The sequence below is a fragment of the Oxyura jamaicensis genome, chromosome 18 (genome assembly GCF_011077185.1).
Source record: "Oxyura jamaicensis isolate SHBP4307 breed ruddy duck chromosome 18, BPBGC_Ojam_1.0, whole genome shotgun sequence".
NCBI lineage: Eukaryota > Metazoa > Chordata > Aves > Anseriformes > Anatidae > Oxyura > Oxyura jamaicensis.
Genome location: NC_048910.1, coordinates 3,503,013 through 3,527,262, shown reverse-complemented (window position 1 = coordinate 3,527,262; position 24,250 = coordinate 3,503,013). Strand labels below are relative to the sequence as shown.

General features: G+C 37.9%; 1 protein-coding gene across 6 annotated transcripts in view; it reads right to left on the bottom strand.

Moving 5' to 3' along the window:
* The window catches only part of B3GNTL1 (UDP-GlcNAc:betaGal beta-1,3-N-acetylglucosaminyltransferase like 1), a 127,517-nt gene extending 104,894 nt beyond the window's left edge, over positions 1-22,623 (bottom strand). For 4 of the 6 annotated variants that reach the window (XR_004755142.1, XR_004755143.1, XR_004755144.1 and 1 more), the window contains exons 1-5: positions 22,170-22,621; positions 17,779-17,895; positions 17,554-17,653; positions 12,322-12,386; positions 1,880-1,945 (exon numbers count right to left, since the gene is read on the bottom strand). Coding sequence is in view for 2 of the 6 variants with exons in the window: in XM_035342382.1 (XP_035198273.1) it covers positions 1,880-1,945; positions 12,322-12,386; positions 17,554-17,653; positions 17,779-17,895; positions 22,170-22,232 (411 nt within the window). In the remaining 4 variants the exon portion in view is untranslated. Of the gene's footprint in view, positions 1-1,879; positions 1,946-12,321; positions 12,387-17,553; positions 17,654-17,778; positions 17,896-19,694; positions 20,720-22,169 lie in introns of those variants that run through there. The other 2 variants (XR_004755145.1, XM_035342383.1) reach the window with 2 other exon arrangements.
* Positions 22,624-24,250: the final 1,627 nt, after the last annotated feature.

The window sequence follows — 24,250 nt, the reverse complement described above, 5'->3', positions numbered from 1 at the left end:
GGAATATACAGTATTAACCCAGAAGGGATTCTTCACATAGGCATCTCTTCCTACACGTGCTACATCTATGACATATGAGGAGCACACACATCTAATCATTTTTCTTAAGATCTCAGGCCTTTTTTTCCATTCATTTGTGAGAATTTTTTACATTTCCCTGAATTGAAGATTTGCTGTATTAATATGTCAGATAACTGTCAAGTGGAAAGCCCGATTTCCCATACTAAGTCAGACTGACTCCAGACAATTTTATTTAGAGAAGTGCAAAGCCCAAGTTAAGCTTTGTAAATGGACAAGTAGTACCACCCTAAAACAGGACCACAGCTTTAGGAGTTTAGAGCCTAAGAAGAACAAGTTTGTGTTGCTTGGAATATATCATGAAGACATACCCTTCAGTCTCTTCAGGCACTCATTACTATTTATTTAATTGCCACTTAATGGCTCATACCTAATGTTGTTAGACACTAAATTATAACAGAATATAAACAAAACAGTTGAAGTGTTTTTTAAATAGACTACAAACTGTTTAGTTGAAATTAGTCTAATTAAAAAAGTCTCAATAGACAGATACAGAAGTCATACAAGCAAGAAATACGATAGCTCCTAACACTGGTCTCCCCAGAGCAAGCTAACTGGATCAACTTGCCTCTCCGGTTCTTTGGCATTTTACTACAGAATTACATTAACTGATTCATATCAGAACAAAAACAACTTTCCATGTATCGTTTTATTAATGTTCATAATATGAACTAGGTTAACTGCTACTCAGGTGCTACTAAAGCTATAATTTCATAAATTACATCGTAAGGATTATCAGATTTCATCAGACCTAGCACAGGTGTTGCGATGAGCAGGTACACATCCCACCACCAAGCAGCAGGTTGTTTGGCAGGAATTCCTTAGCTGAAACAACCGCAATAATCTCTACTTTGAAGACAGTGTTTTGGGGAGGAAAAGTTCAAAAGGTGTTTAATTCCCAGACAGTGATAATCTTCAAACTGTCCATTTTGTTCCAAGAACTGCAGGAAATAGCTTCTTCACAGACCAAGTCAAATACCCTTTCTTTACCAGAAACCTCTGGCACACAGTTTTAACACCTCTGACATTTTCTCTTGCGAGATTTATTTCATTTATGCCAATTTTTGCCGAACGTTGTTGACAGGAGTACAAACTCAGTTTTCAGGTTTATAAAGGAATATATATGTCAGTAATATTGACAAAACGTAACTGTCATAGAAAATTATTTTTATTATTTTCAGGTAAGGAGTACATATACACAAATTCTCTCCAAGGGATACTTGACTTAATCACAGAAATTGATTTAACATCACGATCAGACAGATCATAAAACAACTCTTTCATAGATTGCTATTGAGAGTTCATGTCACAAGAATAAATAATGGCATCCTACTTAATAAGGTTTTCTTTTGCAGACACCAGGGAAAAGCATTGATTTAACTGTAGGCCAGTTTATTAATGATAACATATGCATTCCTTACAGTTTCTTAAATATTTCAGACAGTTAAACCATACTTGTAGCTGATCCTTTGTAGCTTTTCACATTACCTTGGAGGGCTATCTAAAAAAGGCATTCTCCTTTAAGTTATATACACTAAGGAAACCTGTATAGTTATTTGAAAAAGAGTAACACAGTCATAATGACGTTTGGTTTACTCTGCAGCGAAAAACAGAGGAAAAGAAGTTCAATCAAAGCTACTATTCAGTGCAAGGATTAAAAATAAAGGAAAAGAATACACTGTGTATTGCTCTGCCTCCACCAGACCTACTGTGAAATTTTCATATCCTTTTAAAGATGTATCCGGCACTCTGTAAAAGAAAAAAAAAAGAAAAGCACAAACACACACAAGAAAGTACTCACACTGTTTGGGTGTTGAATGGCAGCTTCGTACTGCAGTCTAACCCGCTGTGGCATCATCACATCATCCTGCAATAAATAGCACACTGTTACTGAATATAAAAAGGGTCACAGTACAGTACTCAGATACACATTAGAATATGCTGTTAAGTTAACATCATTTTACTGGCTTGCAGTCAGACGTACAAATGGAACAAATATGAAAGTCACTGTGCCCATTGCTTGTTTCTTTCAAAGAGCCGGAAGTAACACATTTGCATCTACCCTCTTCAATGCCTGTGAGCAAGTGGAGTTAAAAATGAGAAAGAACATTTTTTAAATGCATTCTTATTTTCATCTGTTACTTTGATTCAACCTCAATAGATTAAAATACATTGAAAACCGTTCCACTAAAGTTTCTCCAAGTAAGCTTCAGTGCCTTCTTTAAAACCCATGAAGTGAAAATACATACGTAGGTAGGAAAGAAGAGAGCCAACAGAGGAGCATAAGGCAGGATGATAGTCACCAGCAAGAAGTAAAACCATTTATAAAGTACAAATACCAATAAAACAGATATAGCTCATAACATTATCAACTCCAAAAGTTCTTCATTTAAATGAAGCCCTCATTTCATGTGCAAACTAAGGTTCTTGCTTTCTAGCATATATTCCTACTAAAGCACACAAACTTACTCATCAAGCAGACAGGCTACGAACTTGTGTGCATATAGACTGACAGAATAAGGAGACAAGTCTAAAACTGCCTAGAGTATCTGCTAGTGGTGTAAAAGCTGAAGACGCTAAATGATCTTGCTGTTGTCACCTAAAAGCAGACACAATGAGAGATTAAAGTTGCATTTAACCAGATTTATCAGAATCTTCCAGTCATAGCTGTGTATAGGTTGGGTTCTCAAACTTTAAGCAACACCAAAAAGTTAAAAAACCCTACTTTGTAGGTCTCTGATTTTCCACCTAATGCTTGCACATGTGTCTACAAAACCCAGCAAAACACTTAGTTCTTCCAGTTTTCCACAATGCAAGTCAATCTCCAGTCAGATAAGAATCACTAGCAGTGAAATATATAAAATAAGGCTTTTCTTTCCCTAGGTTTAGTCTTTCAGTGATTTCTGAGATATCATTACTTATCGACAATAATCTTATTGCTTATCAACAACAATAATCAACAATAATCTTATTACTTAACAATAACCTTATCAACAACAATCACCAATAGCATTATTTATCAACAGGAGTTAAAAGATCAAATGCATCAGTGATAGAAATACAGACTGACTACGACCAAGTGAAGCATATTCTTGAGCAGTGCGACAACTCTGAGTACAAACACTGAAGAGGTAACAAAACTTGAAACCTGCAGCACTCCAAACAAAGTAAAAACAAAACAAAACAACAACAAAAAAACACAACCCACTGCTGATGAGACTTGAGACTTCACACTCTTAGTGGGTTAAACTCAATCCTGTTCAAACTGGAAATGACCTAACTACTGCATGACAGATGTTGCAGTCAACGCACTTCTTAAGGGCACTCATACATTTTACATTTCTAAAGATACCCAACATCTCTTTAACCACAAGCTCTAATAGCCATATACTGGCAGGGGATGTGGATAAGGAAGTAACCTTGCTTAAAAGCATGAGATTTGAGACATGCTGGCCATACGAAGAAACATTCTTTGCGGTCTGGGCTGTACTGAGTCTCTCTTATACACTGGTTAAAGCTAATACAACCTGTTTCTCCTCAGTGTATTTCCAAACACTTCTAGCTTATCAGGCAAACATAATTCATGGTTGGTTCTTGTTCCTGATTTCCTGGTCTACACCCATTCTTTTAACTGTTCCTCACACTAAAATTATTCAAAGGAGATTCCTGCTAAAGCCAGAATACAAGTATTGAATTTCCAAAAACTTTCACTTTAAAACTTTCAGTCAAATCAACAGCAACATTAGTGCTTGGATAAGTAGGGCTTGGAGGGTTGAATGACCTTGATATAAAGGTGACACTACAGTCTTAACAAAATCAACAGGAGGATGAAAAGAGTTTTAGAAGTAGCTCCAACTGTTTAACACAATTGAAGGTTAAAGATAAAACAATAGAATAATAAAACTGACTCTTGTGGCATGCAAGTTCTTAAAAGAAGAAAGAGATATATTGGCACAAGCATTTTTCTGTATTCAGGATATGTTTAGTAAAAAAATAAGAGATTTTAATCATTTTCAAAACCAACAGTGGAAAAAATCTGATTTCTCAGCCTTTATTATAAAGGGAGAATAAAGTTCTCTACACAATTACTTCAAAACTTTGATAATATTTGCCATCTAATCTACTTTATCAAGAATTCATCAAGCAAACATAGCAAAACACTTACCCTTGCCCATGAGAACAACAATAATCATATTTCTCTGTATACCACAGAGCATTTTTTTTTAAATAAAATCTGGTTTTCATACAAAATATAGGAGTTATATTTTAACTGAGCTTTGTTCACACCTTGTTGTCTTCTTGTTAAATCCCTAAAAACCAGGAATGCGAAAAGAAAGCCATCCAAAACTGAGGAATGAAAATGCTTAGAACAATGTTACTTTTATCTCTTACAATACACAACGTTAAGCTCTTGTGCTAAAAGGTTCCAGTTATGATCCTGCACAAGAGATAAATTTAAACAGAATTTCACAAAGATGAAAAATAATCAACTTGATTTAAATAACGCAAATGAAATCCAATATTCTATTCACCATCCAGGTCAATGTTATGTTTTTCTAAGCAACAGCTTGGTCTGTTTCCCCCTAACCAAGCACTATGTCATGTGGACGCTACTGGCTAAGCTAACAAGACTACAGATTTGGGTCTTAGGCTATCACCAAGATCATCAGCATTATGTAGAATCCAGCTTAAGAGGGAGCACTATGACCGCAAAAACTTTAAAATGCTTTTTAAGAAAATAAATACATTTTTCTTCTCTAATATTCCGAACCTATGAACTCTTACCCTGAGTGACCTTTATCCTCCATTATTTATCAGTTATTATTTAAAGTTTTACACAGATGATGCATTGCTGTTTAGTTCTGTGATTCTTCCTGGGTTCAGAGAAGGATGGAAAAAAAAGAACAGTAGTTTAAGACATAATCCCAAATAAAATCAAGCAATCAAATGATGAGGAAGAATGCCACAAAATATAAATCACATCCCAGGCAAAACTGAGTCAGTCCATCCACCTAGCTTTTTAATACTCAGGCTGGACAGCTATAAAAAAGAAAGCTAACTGCGAAGTCCAACTTCAACACACTTTGAAGATTCTTTACTGCAATAAAGTGGAAAAGAGAAAATAATCCTGAAGAAATAGTTTTTGGTAATGAGGTTGCATTCTATGTCAGTGATAGAAAAACAAAAAAGAAAGAAAGAAGAAATTAAGTTCTACTGAGTAAAAGCAGAAAGACAACGCCACCAAATCACAGCACTTTACACGTTTCTCAATTTCGTAGGCCAGTGACAGCAGTGAGAACTCAACCACACACTGTACTGGTAAGAACTTAGAGCTTCACCAACAGCAGATAACTAAGATGTTAAATTTATAGAGCTGTACATTACATAATCACAGGCTTCCTATCAAAGATATTGCATTTATGATGCTGAATTCAGCAACTGTTGACAGATATTGGTTTCTACAGTCAACAGTTTGGACGTTTTTTGTTTAAAACTGTGAACAAAAGTTGAATAATTAGAGCATTTTTCAGAATAATTTTCACTCACGCCACATCAGACAAAAAAGTGCACATCTGAATCTAGCTGCAAAAGTATTATTTAGTCTGTTTAAAAAAAAAACTTACTACTAAATTTAGAAAAAGATGCTGTGATTAGGGAAGATAAGGCTAGCAGTAAATTACATTGAATTCTAGTGGAAACTTCAGGTAAACTTCCCTTTCTTTAAAATATATATATATATGTATATTAAATTTCCCCTGTTAACATGGAAGCATTTAAGTGCTGTCTCTTGGCAGATAGAAGGCAGGTAGGATGAAGAGATTTCCCCTCACTGGAAGAATGGACAAAAGAACATATTTAAAATAATGTTCAATAAATATGCTTCCCCTAAGTACGTACTTACAATAGGAGAAGGAAATAAAAATAATTTGTGAGTAAATCTGCTTTCAGGTGACTGCATTCCCCAAACTTTGGAGAAAAATTAAAAAAAATCTCAGGTAATAGCTGGGTTTGCTGCCAGCTAAATACATACATACATACAGTGCAAACAATGTCAAACAGGTAAAGGACAAAGATAAAGTGATATAAATAAAAGCCTACGTTAAGCACCGAAAACAACCCAGATTTTGTAGGAATTTTGTTGATTACAAACATGTTTCCTGTTCTCCAGTGTCCATTCTGAGTAGGGAAACAATTTGCTGAAAGATGGGAGAATGAAAAGGACTTTATTTCACATGAAAAGCCAGCAGGGATTTCTAAACAAGCCCAGATGTGTTTCTGCCAGCGGGAGGCCGTGATCTCCATCACCTTTCAGTCAGACAGGCATTCTGCCTGCTTGCGGTCCTACCCAATACATCCCTTCTGCAGAAAGCTGCCTTGCTCCTGTCGAGTTCTACACCACTTACAGACGCTGCAGGACCAGAACCGCTCATTACACAGCTCTCAGCTATGCTGGTTTCCTTCCAACCAGCGGCAACCATTCGTCATGAACACACACAATTTACACTGAGATGGTTGTTTTACTTTTCACATATGTTTAGTTGAAGAAACAGAAATCTAGGTCAATAATCCGATACTATTCAAAGCCGTTGTTGCTTTACTATTTGTTTCTTAAATCATTCTGGATAAATTTAAATGACAAACAGCCACTGGCCTCTTCAACCAGGCAGGCTGTCTGGACCACACTGAACTCCACAGTGATAACGATGATTTTCCCTTGAAAGTTTTTTTTTTTTTTTAAACTGCAGAAAGTAAAGACAAAACATACAACTCAACATACAACACACATTTCCTTTTTAAAACCAAGGGCAAGCTCACATAAATAATACTCAGTGTAAAGCTCAGTACTGAAGTGCTTCCTTAAGCTCACGTTATAGCCTCTGCATCAAACACTTCTGCAAATTCCTTCATGCTGATAAAAAAAAAAAAAAAGCTGATACACTCCATCCTGGCAGTAACAGCACTTTCTTGTCATTGCAGCTATTGCCCCTAAAATACCTATAGCAGTACCAGGAGGAACATCTGATTCCCTAAGAAATGACATGGCATCTCCGAAGTCTTTCAATCCATCAAACGGGCGTTCATTTATCCTGCACCTGCTCAGGCTATAGGTGAAATCCTTCTTTGCTATTGTTCCGTACAACTCCTTGAGCTAGGGAAGTAAAAGGCCTAAAGCCTCCACAAACCGGCCTGTCGACAGGGCTACCAAAACAAAAACGCCCATCATCGGGAGTTTTCCAGAAGCAGTGTTTTTAAAGAAGCCCCACGCTATCAAACCCATTAAAATCTTGCACTCGAGTTCCACGCGTCTCACCTGAGCAGAACACACACACTGTCAGCACTTGCAATAGCACGGGGAAAAAAAAAAACACTGCTCTTCTGTTTGTACTTCTGAAATACCTTGAGAAGGAAAGGGAGAACAAAAAAAACACTTGCAAGGTTAAGGAGCTGACTTTATGGTGCACCGTTTCTTTCTTGAACATGGCAACAAAGAGCCCTGTATGGGAGGACATGTTCGGTGACCTTATGCACCTGACTGACTGGCACATTCCAACAGCATCAAATTAACTAGAATATTCCTGTGGAATCTTTTACTTCAACATGACTATCAATTGACGGGATTTTTTTGACGTCAAGGCAATTCCCACCTTGGTGCATTTGTGCAGCAAGTGCAGATATATGCTGTTCTGCATCTAACATTTCTGAAGTCACTGGGGATAGATTTTGGATCTTTCTCACACTTGGATCACTGGAAAAAAAGCATGGGAGTGCTTACAGACAGGGGAAGCAAGTCATTCACACTGCAAAGTTAGTAAACTCAGACCAGAGTAAAATCCCCATCAATTTCAACTACCCCCTTTATAACTAATAAACTGATGAAGAAGTGTGTAGGGAGTTTATGGCAGTCATTTGTAAAGGTTTGGTTACTTATGAAACATACAAGCAACATTTCACATTCCAGACAGGGACATTTAATCCATCTTTAATACTGTTCTGTAAAAACACATATGTAAGAGGAATGATGCCTTCAAGTACTTCTTGTTTGTTTGTCCCCTTCCTCCCCTCCCCCCCCCATTTTTTAAAAAACATTTTCGTTCTCCTTAGTGATTCAGAAAAACATACAACTCTTCGGGGGAGAAAGAGCTTCTGGTAATGGAGTTCATCACTCCATCCGTTCATCTGTTCACCTGCTGAGTAACACTTTCTCTCCATTTTTAATCTGGGGATCAAACTTGCAAGGAATATTATGTCATAACAACAAAACAGCAAATAAATGAAGTCTGATCACTACTGCATTTTCTAGGCCATACAAATGGAAATTTCCATGAAAGTATTTCTAAAGGTTATTAACACCTGCAGAGTAACTTAAAATGGCAACTTCCAAAGCCAACAAGTGAAGGAGCCTATAAAGCCGAGCAGCTATTTTAACAACTGAAAGCTAGCGTGAAGGCTGGAGTCCCTGAAACATACCAAGCACCTGGCTGAGGCCCAACCACCTTCTCCCGAGACCTTTAAGAACACCTCTCACTGAAGTGGTTTTGAACCTGAAATTCAAGACAAGCTCATGCACCATTTGACAGCAACGCTGACATTCTGCAACTGAAATCCTAAGAGCAAATCTCACAAATGGGAAAGCGCAGGTCGGCAGCTGCCAATGCAAACAGCAGAACACTGACTCTGGTGGTCCACCCTCGATTTAAATAAAGCTCAGCTGCTTCCCTGTGCAGGGACAGCACGGCACCGTCACAACTCTTAACTGGCTAAGTAAGAATCTTGCAAACAGCAATGTACTGCCAACAGAGCCTTTCAAAGGACTAAAACAAATGGGTCAAGGACTCAAGTGAATATGACTGGGCTAGAAATATTGCAGGTCAGAAAAAAGACACAATTTTATATTTCTTCTTTAAAAGTCAGGAAACCTCCAAAAACACCTTGATTAAACCTGAACTAATGGGAAACTACACAGATTCTGAGGATGGAATGAAAGCACATTCCTTTTTAAAGAAATGCAGTTTTATAGAAGGATAGGTATGTTCGGTAAGCATCAATAAAAATAGCACTTCAAAGCAATAAAATAAAAAAAAATCAGTAAATGATTAAAACAAGGATGGCAACCACCCCGGAGAGCTGACAAACTAAAATCACAATAAAATGCAACTGGCAGATAAAGTAAATGCAGACAATTTGAAAAGGAGGAAAGTAACAGTGAAATACATTAGCATAATTAGTGAACTCTGATGTCATTATGACCAAGATTTTTCTGGGAGTACAATAAGAACAATTTGTTAAGTATCTTCACATTTTCTGCTTTTGCTGGTGGGAAAAATGCCTCAGTAGCTTAGAGGTGAAATCTGTAACAACAGCTACAGCAAAGAAACTCCATAATAGCTATTAGTCAAACAGCTGCCACTTCATACTAGAATAGGCTGATCAAATTCTGACAGTTCTGAGCTCTGTAACCTTTTTTTTTTTTTTCCCTCCACATTTCTTCCCAATTCGTTGTCCTCGCAAATCTGTGTTGAGAGACATAACACAAGCAGCTTGACTCCAGCTGGAATGGCAAGCAAAACAGTCTCTCCGGGGCTAATACTCCCAAAGACACGTAAGTGAAATGAACGTACGAGGAGCCACAACGCATTTCTCCACCTTTTCAAAACGTATACAAGCTATTGACACAGCCCCGTTTCTCTCTGCATCCACCTATAGCAAAGCTTCAATTATGCCTGCACATCTGAAGGTCAATTCCTTGGCATTACTGCAGCACATTCCAAACGGCTGATATCAGCATTCCTTCCTATAGAGCCTGACACTGGATTGGTGACTGAAATGAAGAAGGTAGGTGGTGCGTAGAAGCAGAGCTATTAAACAGCTGGCAACATCTGTGTTGCAGCTATTATCACACAGCATTTACTAACTATGGCCAAAATATTGAGCAATTTTTAGACTTGCAGCAGTTTCCACATTCATTTTTATTTCCTCCAATCTGTTTTCAGCAAACAATGGCAGCCACAAGGGGAGATGGTAGAAAATACACTTAAGTAATGCCAATCATTTAGTATTTCTTTGTACCAAGATTAGGCTTCTGCTAGGTCAGAATGATTTCTGTTTTGCAGCATGCAGCTCAATAGCAGGAATAGAGATGTGTAGAACAGAAAGCCTTGTTAGCTTCTTCCAAATTTATCTATACTGGAAGTCATAAAATTCTCAATAGTATAACTTTGACTAGGTCCTAATTATATGAAATATCAACTTGCGCTAATAATAATCTTGCAGAAATTCAAAACCTCCACTGATCTCATAATAGTTGTAATTTGTTTTCTCATCCGCACAGCAAATAGAACAGTCAGCAAACAGAACGCAGCAGCACAAAGAAGCATGGTGAGTAAACACCATAAGGCAAATAAATTAAGAATTCTGAATTCTCTACAAAAATATTAACTTGCAAACAACTACATCTGTCTGGATTGAAAGACTGACCTCAGTAAACTATTTCATACAGATTTGAGACAGAAGATATGAAGCTCCAAGGGACAATAGAACAGTATGTTAATTTCTCACTCATGCTTATGCGGACTCCAGCTAACTTCAGTCAACATAAGTATGTACACAACTCATCCCCTGTATTTCCTGTAATACCCCAAGCAATGTAGTATTTATCCAAGCCTGGAGCACCTGAACTTTGCAAAATTTTAATATCTATTTCTTTCTCGTTTATGTATGTAAGTAGCTTCACTGACTAAGAACATGGGAGAGTTAAATCCACAGAATCATTCATGTAAATTAACTGGCCCTGGGATCTGTGTCTTCCTGAAGTAAAAGAAAAGAACTGGATCCCAGGTTTATTCGTATTAACAAAACTGCTATCACTTCAACTACTTCATGGCATAATTTGTAACACTCACACGCTCTTACAATCTGATGAATCAGGGGATCAAAAACAGAGCAGTGGATTTCATGCTCATACTTCCTCAAAACAATCTGTTTATGAAACAGACACTGACACTCAGTGCTGAATATTAAATACTTTTCTTTGATGTGTAAGAAGCTGACCTGTCCAAACACCCATTAATTTGTGTGATTGTGAGTTCCATGCGTCCAATGAATGCTCAAATTTTGTTTTCTGACGTATCAATTTATTCATATCCGTATCAGATACTGCATTTCAAAGCTTCACCCTCCATAAACTTGTACACAAAGATTTATATAAATATACTCTGTAAAAAAATCACTAACAGGAAGCTAGGATAAATTCAAATATACTCTTTTAAAAAGGCAAAGTGTTGATATATACAGTAATAATTTAATAACAGCAAGAGTAAAGGCCAGGAAAGCCAACAGCAGAGCTTAATTTCCTAAATAGTAAGATAAGAAACTTATGCCAAAATTGCCTTGGGTCTTGCAACAGTATACTGTTGGAAAAAAAAAAATCTGCATAGCTGGTACAACAAATGGAGTTTGCAAAATGAAAGAACATCCAAATTAAAACCTGTGTGATTATAACGCTGTAGAGTTTACCTCCCTACTCTCATGAAAAAGATCACGCCACTTTCTAATGAGCACAGACAATCATAATGTTAACTTGTGCCCTACCTGAAAGCCTACACTTCCTGCAGCCATTTCCTCCTAGAACTACACTAAACCATAGCCAATTCAGAGAAAAAGAATCAATCTTCAGGTAAAATTACACAAGATCAGTGAGCCTTAAAGGTCTTGCTCTTTTTGCCTGATCCTAGCCACATGGCACCATTCCTCAGATCAGCTATGCACATTTGTGAAACCCTTCACTGCATATTAAGCTGTATAAAGTCAGATAGCTATCTGTGGGTTAGCGAGCTGAATGGGTTCACAGAAGGTATACAACAAAGGATAAGGGGAAAAAAAGCAAGATGGGAGATGAGACATCTCCTATTTTGCATTAAAAAGCCAGTAGATTAGCTCTTAGTTTCTCATCTATATCATTTTCTGAAGCACGTGGGAAAGCAAAAATCCTAAAAACAGCTAAACAGCAACCCTGCCCAACTCTGCTCACAAAAGCTTGTGAAATGCCATAGGATCAAAGAACGGCGTGAGGCTGGGGACTTGCTACAGGTTGGAAGGCAACTTTAGGGCTATAAATAGTAACCACCATGTTTAACACCCAACCACCTCTAAAGAGCTTGTCTTTAAGGCAAACCAACCATGACATCAAAAATGATGAGACAATCTTATCGACAAAACTGAGTCAAACATGATGTATCAACTTACTGAATCCAGAAAGCAGAGATAGGCTCCCGAACTCTGTATTACTGCTTGATTTTTAGCAAATCCAACTGTTGAGAAAGTAAAGATAAAATTATATCGTAGCTTTTACCTTTGAATTTCTCTTAAGCTTACTGCAGTCAGGAACAGACCAAAGAAAGTACAAAAATCAGTATCAAGCAAAATACAGATTTTTCCGTATTTTAAACCAGGTAACTTTTAAAAATTTAAAATGTATGTTAATTTCAGTATTATTCTCTGCGTGGTTAATCAGATGTATGTGTCAAAATTCTATCACCAAGCAGAATTGAACTTTTACTGCCCCTCCCAAAAGAGATAATACATAATATTGTATTTAAGAGTCCAGCTATCTAGGCCTCACATCCAGTACACATACAGATGATGAAAAACGTAGCTGAATACACATATTCATCTCTAATCATAACCCTGAAATATAAATTCAGTCAGATGACAATCTAGGCTCTTTTACCATGCCATTTCAGGAAGTTGAACTAGAAGAAAACTTTTTTGTCAGCTTAATTTCTGAAGCAGATGACAGCACTGGAGGCTGGAGGGTCAACCAAGTGGCAAAGCCACAAAAAAATGGAAAAGAAAAAGAAAAAAAAAAAAAAAAAAAAAGAGGGAGCAGGAATACACAACCAAAGATAAGGAAGGAACTGCAGCAACTAGCAGTGAGATGAATTCAGCAATGGAAACACATCTGCAAGGAAGAAGTGTAAGCTGGTTTACCTGGGATCGCTTCTTGTATGCAGACAAGGCCTACCTAAGTACCTTCTGGTCTTTGAATTCTTGTCACATTCAGCATTACAAGACCATGCTATATTGCATTATCCTGAAAAACCCTATAGAAATTCCATTTGGTAATATATACATATAGCATTTAAGCTTTATTTAAAGTATTTCTGGAACCCACTCAGAGAATACAGATCAAGATCGCTCTGATATACTTGCTAACCATGTGATGCAATGATATGTAATACTGTTGTGTTGATTTTTATTATTCTTTAATGGGAAAACTGGAAAGATAAAGCCATAACATCTCACCATGACACGGAGTCCGGTAGTTTTAAATATTACTATTCCTTAAGTTCCTGATTTGGCATTTCAAAAAAGTCAAAAGCCTTCTCTACTCCTTTTGTGAGATCCATGTTTAAGTTTGCTCAGGACACAAATTTAACTGGGCTCAAAGGTTCACTTAGTTTAATGCACTTGCTTCTTGGCTATCTTGCTAAGTTGTCCAAGTAAAGAAAAAGACTTATGACTGCATTTCTTACTGCCTCAAAGGAACATTATATCAACTGCCAAAGCAACAGTACTGATAAAGGCTCTTCCTTGTAACTGTTTTATTCTTATGTATTTCAAACATTTTAATTCTCACTTTGTGGGCGTCTTTGATTTACCTTAACTTCTCCTCTTCGTAGATTTCGTGGATTTATTATCTTACAGTATATTTACATACAACTGTTTATACATGTATGAATATCTAATCTCATCTATACAGTTACTCTCACTCTCTTTTTTCTTTTGGCAGTAAAAAAGCAGCTGGCAAAGTCAGTACTTTGCACAACAGCAGAGCTGGATCCTGGCATGAGTGATTTTAGTAGGAAACAACTGATGCAAGTTAGCAGGTCTGAACATGCCAAACAAGAAAAACCCTAATACTGCAGAGGTCCCTACTAAAGAAAGAGGAAAAAGTACAGGATAGAACAAGATTTGACCCAACATCAATCAAATCAATACTCGGATATACCATCACCAGCTGTAAAGCAGCCTGTATTTACATTTCAATCCTGCCATTAGTATACACTCCAACATTTCAACCATCTTCAGTATAAACTAACAAAGTCCAAGGAATCAATAATGAAGAAAAAAGTGAAGCAGATTCAAAGACAACTACAAGACGACTGTTAGATTACTACATGAACTTTCTGAAATACCTCAGATCTTGTTTTCAAATAGAAACACATAAAAACAACAACAACGTATTAAATATTCATTATGAAAAAGAGTTGGAAAATATTTATTAAGATTAAAACAGAAACCATCCTGAAGCCTTTCTTATACTAGCTTTTTTTTTTTTTAAACAGAGAATATGCATATTTTAAAAACTATTAAAATGAGATATAATTCCCTGTAGAAGAAACCAGATATTAAAGTTTTCACCACAATGAATCCTATGTTTGGCATGAGTTAAAGAATTTCTTTAATATTACTCTACTGAAGAAAATCAAATGTTTGTGCCAGGTCTCTGAGTTTTGTAAGGCCTGCTCACTTGGTGAAAAGAGCCTGTTACCATGGTTACAACCGTAAAAACTTAAGCCTCAGTGAGATATTAACATTCCTTACTCTTGGAAAGAAAAAGGTTTCCTTTTTTTAGGCAAGTGACCCTTTCTTTTTTTCTAGGTCCCCCCCTTTCTTTTACATGTTAGAAAAGAATCAGAAATAAATCCTAATCTTGTGTAAATAGTTGAAGATGTGAAGCCTGACTAGTACATTGTTTCTGTACTAAAGCATCTTCTATTAAAGGAAAGACTCCTTACAGTTGTAACTAGTCCTTAACATAATAAAAGTAAATCACTGAAAGCAAACAAATACTATGGATTTCAAGTAACCTGCTCCTAAAATGTAACAACCATGAAGAAAAGATGTCCTCATTTTAATGGTGACCTGAGAGTGACTTCCACATGAATAAGCTTTTTTTATTAAAAAAAAAAAAAAAAAAAGAACTATGCATTTCATACTATTATTTAAAACAATGCTCACAGCTGTGCCCTCTTCCAACAATTTCTTAAAGATTTGTTCAGGTTTCAGCTACCCTAACACCGGCAAATACATGTTAAAACAAAAATTAATCTGACATCTTTCTTTAATGGCACAGGATACTCATTGTAGTTCACAACTCAAACTTAGTTTCAGTTTCCTGGAGTGCAAAGGTGAACTGACTTCGGAGTATTACCATAAATAATTGTCAAAACCTTGCACCTGTGTTCTTGCAAACTAAAACTAGTTTACACATGCCATTAATACAAGTCTATTTGGAACAAGACTTTATACATAGGAAATATTTTATTAAAATGGAAACTATATAACAAGATGGTATTAACAATAAATCACAACCTCCTTAGCTTTTTAGATCATCAGCTACTAAAAGAGGTAAGATTTTAAAGAACACAGATCAGCCAGCAGTTAAGGTGGAAAAAAAGGAAGATAAATAAGTTTCCTGGAATACATGCAATTCCTTACATTGTTTAACTCCAGGTTTATCAGTTGCCCAAAAGTATTTGCTCTACCAACCTTGTCTCATCACCAGCTCAACAATGCTAATATTACAAGCTGCACTGTCAAAACAACAACAGTTCATGCTAGAAAGGTTAAAACATTAAATTTTTTTATAGTAACAGTTATGTTGCTATACTTCAGTACTGCTAGGTCTGACAACTGTTAAAAAAAAAAAAAAAGCTTTAAAGAAGTCTATAGTCAAAGGAAATGAAAGCAAATAAAGCCAGGGGCCTACACCAAGTCACAGATGAATTCAGTTCAGAAACTCGTAGTTATTTGTGTTTCAACAATGGGATGAAAATTAAGCCTTCTGAAACAGAACTGGGCTTTTCCATAGTAAGACCAATTTGACTAGTCTATAAATCTGGGTTTCTTTTCAGTTACAAACAGGATATTGTGTTAAAAAAAAAACAAACTTACCAGATGTTGTGTTACAGTGTTACCAAAATGTGTCTCTTAATTGAGATTCTCTTGAAAGACACAAATTTGGATGAAATTTTATATTAATTCCTACCTGGCTACTCATTGTCACAAAACCCAGAATGACAGAAATATTACATCTACAGCTCCCATAAAAATATGGGCAGTTTTCTGTTTGCTTCGTCCTCTTATTGATCTTCAGAATACAGTCATGATCCTCCAACTTTAATGCCACTCAACATCAGCTTCTTCAAAGAACAACATGCTTTTATTTCTATTTTATATTTTATGCAAGATTGGCTTCTAAAAAAAGCCCAAACATAAACAAAAAAGAAGAAAAATTGATAGCAAGATTTGTTTGTTATCTCTTCCAGCGACTAAACGCAATTTGCAGCAGCATGTAAATCAATAGGGAATCCCACTACGGACCTGCCAGGTAGCTCACTGCACATATTGGTTTAACCTCTTGTGTAAATACCAAGGAGTTTTAGTGCGAGTTTTTAGCTCCTACATCAAAACTTGTTTTAAAGCTCTGTTTTGATCTGATCAAAGTGGTATCAAAAATGCATTTTCCATTTCACCCCAGGCCTCTGCCTCTTTAACAAAAGCGAACACTGGCTTTTCCTCCACTTCTTAGAAAAAGAGTGAGATTAAAATTAAAAACACAGAAGTTTTACAGTTCATATCCCACCATCTGTATCTTCATCCTGCAGCAAAGTACTTCATAATCCAACATGATTGTTATTTACAGCCCAATTGCAAAACCCCAGAACCACCTCTCCATTTGGCTTGGACCACAAATTTAACTGTTTTAAATCAGTAGATTTTTGCAATGGCAGCAGGAAGAAACCTGCCATCTCCACATTACAGAACATGGCCAAGTTTTTCCACAGCCATTAATAAGAAATAAATAAATAATAAATAAATAAAATCTATTACTTTTAATTAAATTGCGTTGTTTATTAAGTTGGACTTTACTCCAAGGAATGTATCTTGAGAAAGGGGGACATTGTTCAAGTGACTAAGAAGTAGGACTGAGATTCAGGAGGAAAATAAACCTTTTCACATAATTTTGCTTGTTAGTCTTCATTTCACATTTTCAGGGTCTGTTCTACAATCCTGACAAGCACTTACTTTTTAAATGATTTTGTAAGAAATCTTGTATTTCTTTTTTCTTAAGACCTATCTTCTGAAGATAAATCAAATATCAGAAAGCCACAGTAAAATTGTAAGCATTAACAACATTGTGTACACTTCAATTAAACAAAATTCTTTTGCTGAGTAGAGTCTAAGTATCAAGCCAAGTTCTTCTTTCCTGGCCATATAAACAAATCTTATGGAGCCAAAAACAACAGGGCCAAATTCTAAATTGGAATGAGTTTTTGTTTTCCAGACCTCCGCGTCCAATGTGTTTTTTTTCCATTGCAATGCAAGTGGCTACTAAGACAGTTCTCAAAGTAAAACAGTGATGTCTATCATAGCAACCTAACTCTTAAAAAGCACTATTAAGTTACATACCTCCTCGAGGCTGAGACGAATTATTGCTACCGATGATTACTGGAACACCAGCACCTTCCAACTTGATCTTCCATTTTGCAATGATTTCAGCTGAACTGTCCTAGAAAAAAGATGACAGAGGTGCAGCTATTCTAGTTTGTGTGGTGAACCAAACAGCCAAAATAAAAATTTCTATCAGAGACAGTATTGGCTTGGACAGGATTTTCAATAAGGTCTGAAACACACCTTGCTGGCATCATTAAAAACTGACAGCTCCATGGTTTGTTTAAAATCTTGTTCCCGGACAGACTTCAAGCACTCATCTAACCAGCATTCACTATTGTGAACAGGCACAATGACAGACTACAAAAAAAAAAAAAAAAAGTCAGTGAGCACTATTTTTTGTCCTTACACTACAAGAATATTCATTAAAAAGGAGAAGTCCCAGATCTTTCTGAAACTAACTTTCACCAAAAAGGGATCACAAGAATATGGAAGTAGGCAAGATACCTTTATTTTTATTTTAAATACATGATTTGCTTTCACCTCTCTCAAACTTCACATTTTCTGAGTTCTACTTTTGGTAGATCTCCAAGGAAACAAGAGACTACTGAACGAAAAATGCTAACAAGCCATCTATAACACGACACTAACTTGCTTCCAGTATTCCTGCATTTCATAAGACACTCTTTACTTCTATCTCCCATTAATAGATCTTACTCATCATTTTTTCTTCTGACTTATTACCTAACTGGAGATATTATATGTTCAGCCTGAATCCCTGGACTCTACACAAGTTTTTTAAATGGTTTTATCTAAAATTGATATCAAATTATCAAATTAGAAGAGGACTTATGACATAGTTCCTTAATCTCTCATTTCAACTACAGGCTTTCCTCCTATAGCCTCTGTTGTTTCAGCGCCATAAACATGAAGTGTGAAAATTTAACTGAAATACTCATTTTAAAATTGGTTAGAAATCACAGATGAAGGATTTCTCTGTTTAAGTACTCATCAGTATTCTCATTTTTAACCCCCCAAATTGTTTCTGTATCTCAAAAAATAATACCTTCCATTCACAGCATGCCAGTCCGAGGAAATTAGCCTCAGTAACAGTACAAGGGCAATGTCTGTAAAGGGGGAGGCCAAACCTTACTTGGTAAGGTGCCTTATAATAGATGGGGAATTTAAGGCAAAGAGCCCAAGTAACTTGTAAAAAGTCTCACGGGACGTTTTAAGAAGTTCCTAGAAACAGAACTCAAACTCCTTATCGTGTGGTGTAACCATAAACACACACTTGGAAGAACCAGACCATTAGTTCCTACTGTGAGCATGGGAGAATCTTAAGCTACCAGAAGAGCACTGAAATGGAATTGTTACAGGTCTGGGGCACAGCTGAGTACACGCACATCGTGCAAACACACACAAATGCACACATTAGGAGGTAGATACATTTTGTGCACACTGAGTGGTTTCTTGGTTTTGTTTTTTTCTTTCTTTTTACACAGTACAATGGATGTACACTGCGGTATCGCAGAGCACAATGTACAGTAACAATGACTAACAAATAAAAAAACTTAACAGCATTTCACAGCAAAAGAAAAATATACTGGTCTAAAATGAATGAACATCCTGATTTTGGGCAGGATGCTGTGACAGGAAAAAGGGGTATTTAAAACAAGTACAGGCAAAGGTATCTACATTTTTAAGCAAAGAAAGTCTTTGACCTCTGTTGTAGAGAGATAAGTAAGTAAAATAAGGACAAGGTAAAAAAAAAAAAAAAAAAAAAAAGTCAAGTTGAATACAAAAAAATACAACAAAGATTATTTCAGCACTATGGCTCATTAGTGCATTTAGACTTCAAAAAATAAGCAGGCCTGAGATCCTAAACCAGTATATCCAAATTGCTCAGGATTTTAATATCCCTTACATTTAGATTGCAATTAAAGTAAGACCCTAAATGTTCACACTAACCAATCTAACATATTCATTCAGAAAGAAGAGTATTCTCCATTTTTTCCAATGCAGTTTTGGACATCCAGAACAGTCAATGATTCTTCATCTTTTTTTTTTTTAATTACCTAACTCAGTACAATTTTAACTATACTGTCACAAACTGGCTTGACATTGGTTTGAAAACTGTAAAACTGGAACTTCTTTACTTTTTTTCCATAGTGAGCTCCTGTTTTCAGTCAGAGCGGCAGCGCAAATCATCATTCAAGGACTTTTCTGCTCAGCTTGAACTGAAAACAGTAAAAGCAGAACTTTAACGGCAGCACAGATAAAAGCAATCCATAAGTACCTGAGATCACCAACTCTGATCTCAACAGAGCAACTAATAACAGATTAGCATGCTCTTGAACATTTTCCTGTGAGCAAGTTCTACTTCCGCACAACTGTCACAGCAACAGTAAGCTACCTGCCCATCACAATTGCTGAATTGCTGATGATGCTGCCATGTAAAACTTGAAAAAATAACAAATCCATACAAATAACTGCACACAGCAATATGACTAAAATGCCTGAGTACTGCTAACACACGACACTAAAGAAATTCCTTGGGTTCTACCGTTCTTCATCAGTTTACTGTTTTTCTGCATTTACATTTTTTTCTTTTTTTGTTTTTAGGCCAAAGAGAAATGTAGCACAGAGCTTAACTTTTCACTTCTCTAGTTCATTTGTATATTCGTCGCCAAGCTTAAAAGGGGCAATTGGCACTTGCCCCAAGCCGGGTACCTATAAACTGACTTCTACCATTGTGTGCCTGTACCAAAGCACTCCAGTCACCTTGGTTCATTTAAAGAGGGAAAAACCTGAACTTGGACACAAAATTTCATGTACAGGTGCAGATTTGTAGAAAAAAGTCACCTGGTAGTAGCCTGAAGAGATCCTGTCTAGATGTTCTGTCCCAGGACAAAAACAAAAACAGCTCTGTCACTGCTGACAAACCACAGTCTCCAGCGGGAAACACCAGCCTTGCTAAGGCCATCTCTAAAAGCAGGTCTCTAAGGGAGACCTGGAACACAGTTTTCCTAATGGCTTAAAGCCTTTTGCTCAGTTGATGCTAACTACTACTGCCCACTCACAGCACAGGTTATTGTTTGAGTTCTCTTGGCAGCATTTTTATATTTGAAAACTGTCACCACAGTAGAGAATGAAAAAGGCACATAATGCTCTTTTAAATAATTTTGAGTCAACAGAGGGACGTGAATTGTACATAGCTAATGTATTTTAGTCATTACAAGGTTAACTGAGTCAGAATTATTCTTTCATTACCTGAGACTTATTTATAGCAAAATCCAGCAGAGGAGCATTTCATGGCCTAACAGCCGAGCACAACAGTTAAAATACAGCATTATGAACTGATCTGGATTTGTGACACTACCTGATTTCCTCTGGGCTTCAAAGTTCTAGAATAACGCCTGAAGTGATTTTAGGTGGTTTTAGTGAAGTCGTTTTGCCCTGACTAAGCTGAAGATGATTCATGGCTGCTCTGCTAAGTGATTTTTGATGTATGGAAAAATGACAGAATGCTAACTGATTAGCAGGTAGTTCAATCCTGTTTCTTCTACCAATGTATTACTCAACAACGAAACTTTCCTTCTTCCCTCAGCTACGCTACTGAAAAACAATACATCAATCACAAGGTTGGAGAGATGTGAGATAAAAAAATAGTGACAGAAACTGTGCAACTCACTTTTACACCCAAGAAGCCTCTTGTTTCTGGTGTTACCTCTGCTACTGAGGGCATACACCATAAACAACCCTAAAGTGAAATGTTATTTGCAGCTTCAGCAAAATGCAGGTCCCATTGGCTCCTACCAATCTCCATATGTGAATGCGGAAAATAAATTTTAAAAATAAATAAAAATAAAAACATTTTAACACCACTGAAGATCTTGAAGATCACTGAAGTCAGAAACTATTACTCTTAAATGATGGCTTTCATATTATAATTCCAGACCCTTTAAAAACTCAGGGTTGTTGGCAGAAACCAGCTGGTTTTGTCAAACCTCACACATGGAATACTTTAAATGAACCCAGGAAGATTTTTAGGACACAAGCTTTGACCTGCTTTTAGGCTCTGAGATTCTATGAAGTTCATCATTTTCACTTGCCTAATAATCTGTGATATTTTGCTTTTTTTCAGGACAAGAATGTTTGCCTCGCTAAACCTATATAAACTGCTGCCAAACCATATCTGCGGTACGTGTATACATTTGGGTACATGTATATATTTGCTAAAGAAAAAAAGTAATTAAAAATAAAACCTTCCAGGGAGAAGAATCACGCTTCGTAAGAAAGTTTTCAGGCAATCTTTTCAAACCCAGGTAACCAACCGTGCCCAGCGCCTCGCTCCGTAAGGCCAACCAGGTCTCGAGGATCCCCGCTGCCTTCCCTCACAGCCCCTACAAACCCACCCCGCTGCCTTCCTCCCTCACAGCACCCCCACCGCCACCCCCACCGCCTTCGTCCCCACAGCCCCTCCAAACCCATCCCGCTGCCTTTCTCCCCGCAGCCCCTGCACACCCACCCCTCCGCCATCCCCCCCAGCCGCTCCAAACCCTTCGTCTGCCTTCAGCCCCCCCTAACCCCGACGAAGGCCCGCAGGCCCCGCAGCCCCCAGCCCCACGCACCACCTGCACGCCGCAACCCGGCCGCGCCGGGGGGCTCCCGGCCGCCCCCCCCGCCTCCGCCATGGCCCCACCGCCCCCGGGGGAGGCGGGGCTGTCCCGGGGCTCCCGGCCGGCAGGCAGGGCAGGAAGGCAGGAGGCCGTTTCTCTTCAGGACCGGCCCCGCCGCAATGCCCCCCCCCCCCGGGGCCGAGCCCCGGGGCCAACGCCGAGCCCCCTCCCCCCTCAGGCCCGGGGCAGCCGCCACGGCCCGGAGGACCAACGATAGACGAGGGCGGTTGCAGAGAGGCCGGAAGCGCCGGCGGGGTGGTGCGCGCCGCTCTAGGAGGCGGCGAGCAGCGAGGCGCTGAGGAGAGCGGGGCCTGGCCCGGCCCGGTCCCGGGGCTGAGCCCGGCCCGTGAGGGCTGTCCCGGCCGCCGGCAGCCCCCTGTCGCACGTCTTAAAGTTTTCAAGCGTTGCCGCTTGCTGCCTATGTGGGGCTGCCCCACGCACTCGCCCAGCCCAGGGGTGTGCTGGCCCCGTGGTGGCAGCGCTGAAGGGACTACGTGGAGACGCGCTGATGTCTTAAATAAACGTCTGCACTTCCCCACATGTTCTTTAATTCTGTTTGTTCCCTGTGTCTATGTCCGTAGTACTTCCCTTGGTTAAGACTGTCCTGTTCGGTGCTACCATTGTATTTTTAATAACCTTAAAAAAAAATAAAATGAAATTAGTTGATGGTAATGATATCATTATTGATCATTTACTTACTCCAGCCATGACTGTGCAACCACTTACTCCCTTGAAAGTACTCACAACTAAAAGGGATCGCGAGACCAGGCCCTGTACAACAACCTATTCAGAATTTTTAAAATTTGCACAAAGCAATCTTTGTTGAGCAAAATCCTGAGATTATCCCCTGTTTATCTGAAGAGCCTGTTAAACAGCTAGACAATTCAAGGAGCAAACAGAGCAGAGTTATCTTAAAATGTTTGTTGGCACACAAATCTGAGAATTGAGGAGGTGCGGAAGACAGCCAAGCAGTAATTCATCCTCGGAATCTATTTCAAATTATCTACACAGCTTCTTTCCATCCAGCTTTGGTTTAATCTCGCTGTGAACAGCATTGCTAAATATGATCATTTCTTTTTTTTTTCTGGCGACAAAGACTGCTAGCGCTTTTACGTTGCCTGCATGCCTTGCTTTATCTAAGAAAGTGTAGAAGGGTATTGCTTTACTCACGCTGAACCAAACAAAAGTTCTAGTCAGAGACCAATGCCTCATTATGCAAACCAGCCTACAAAACCCAGAGCAAACCCCTTGCTTCCTTCCCCAAGGAAAGAGAACCAATCAAAACCACCATAAATGTTTTCTAAGTTATATTCTGTAGCTGACCACAGAGGGTAACTAAATAAAGTTACTTAAAATGGGATTCTCATGTTGGAGGTTTTTGGACAGAAATTTAAAGGCCCACAAACATGAAAAAATTGTTCTGTGGGACTTCAATGCAAGCTAGGCGTCTAACTTCCACTCTGAGAGCCTTTACCTAACTGGCTTTTGAAAACCTACCAGGAATTTCTGTGTTCTTGGGCAACTAAGTTGTTTTCAAAACAACAGTTCATTGTTTCAGTGCCTATTCTTCTTTCATGTGGGTCAGAATGAAAAGAGGTCTCCTAATGCTGCCATGACAGACTTTTTTTTAGAAGCAAGCACAAATGCTTTGAGCCTAGTTTTACTTCCAATTGCTTTACTTTGAAAATTCTCAGTGGTAGGGAACAGCACGCAAACAGTTGATTCTGTAGCAGTTCTAGCTGAAGCAAAGGCATGTCTCCTTATACTTGTCTTCAGCTTTTATTTCTGATCATCTCTTTAGGATCATTACTGTGAGCTTGCAAGTTCTGGACACTTCAGCTATCAAAGAGATTTTTATTTTTTTTTTTCCCTGATCTAAGTGGTAAGATATATCTAGGAAGCTACCTTGTTTTCATTACACTCTGTCACTTCAAATATGGCACAGACTAGTTATAGCATGAACAACTTAGACCTACAGAGTTGTAAGCACAGAGCAATTGATTTCACTGGAATTTAAAAAACAAACAAAACAA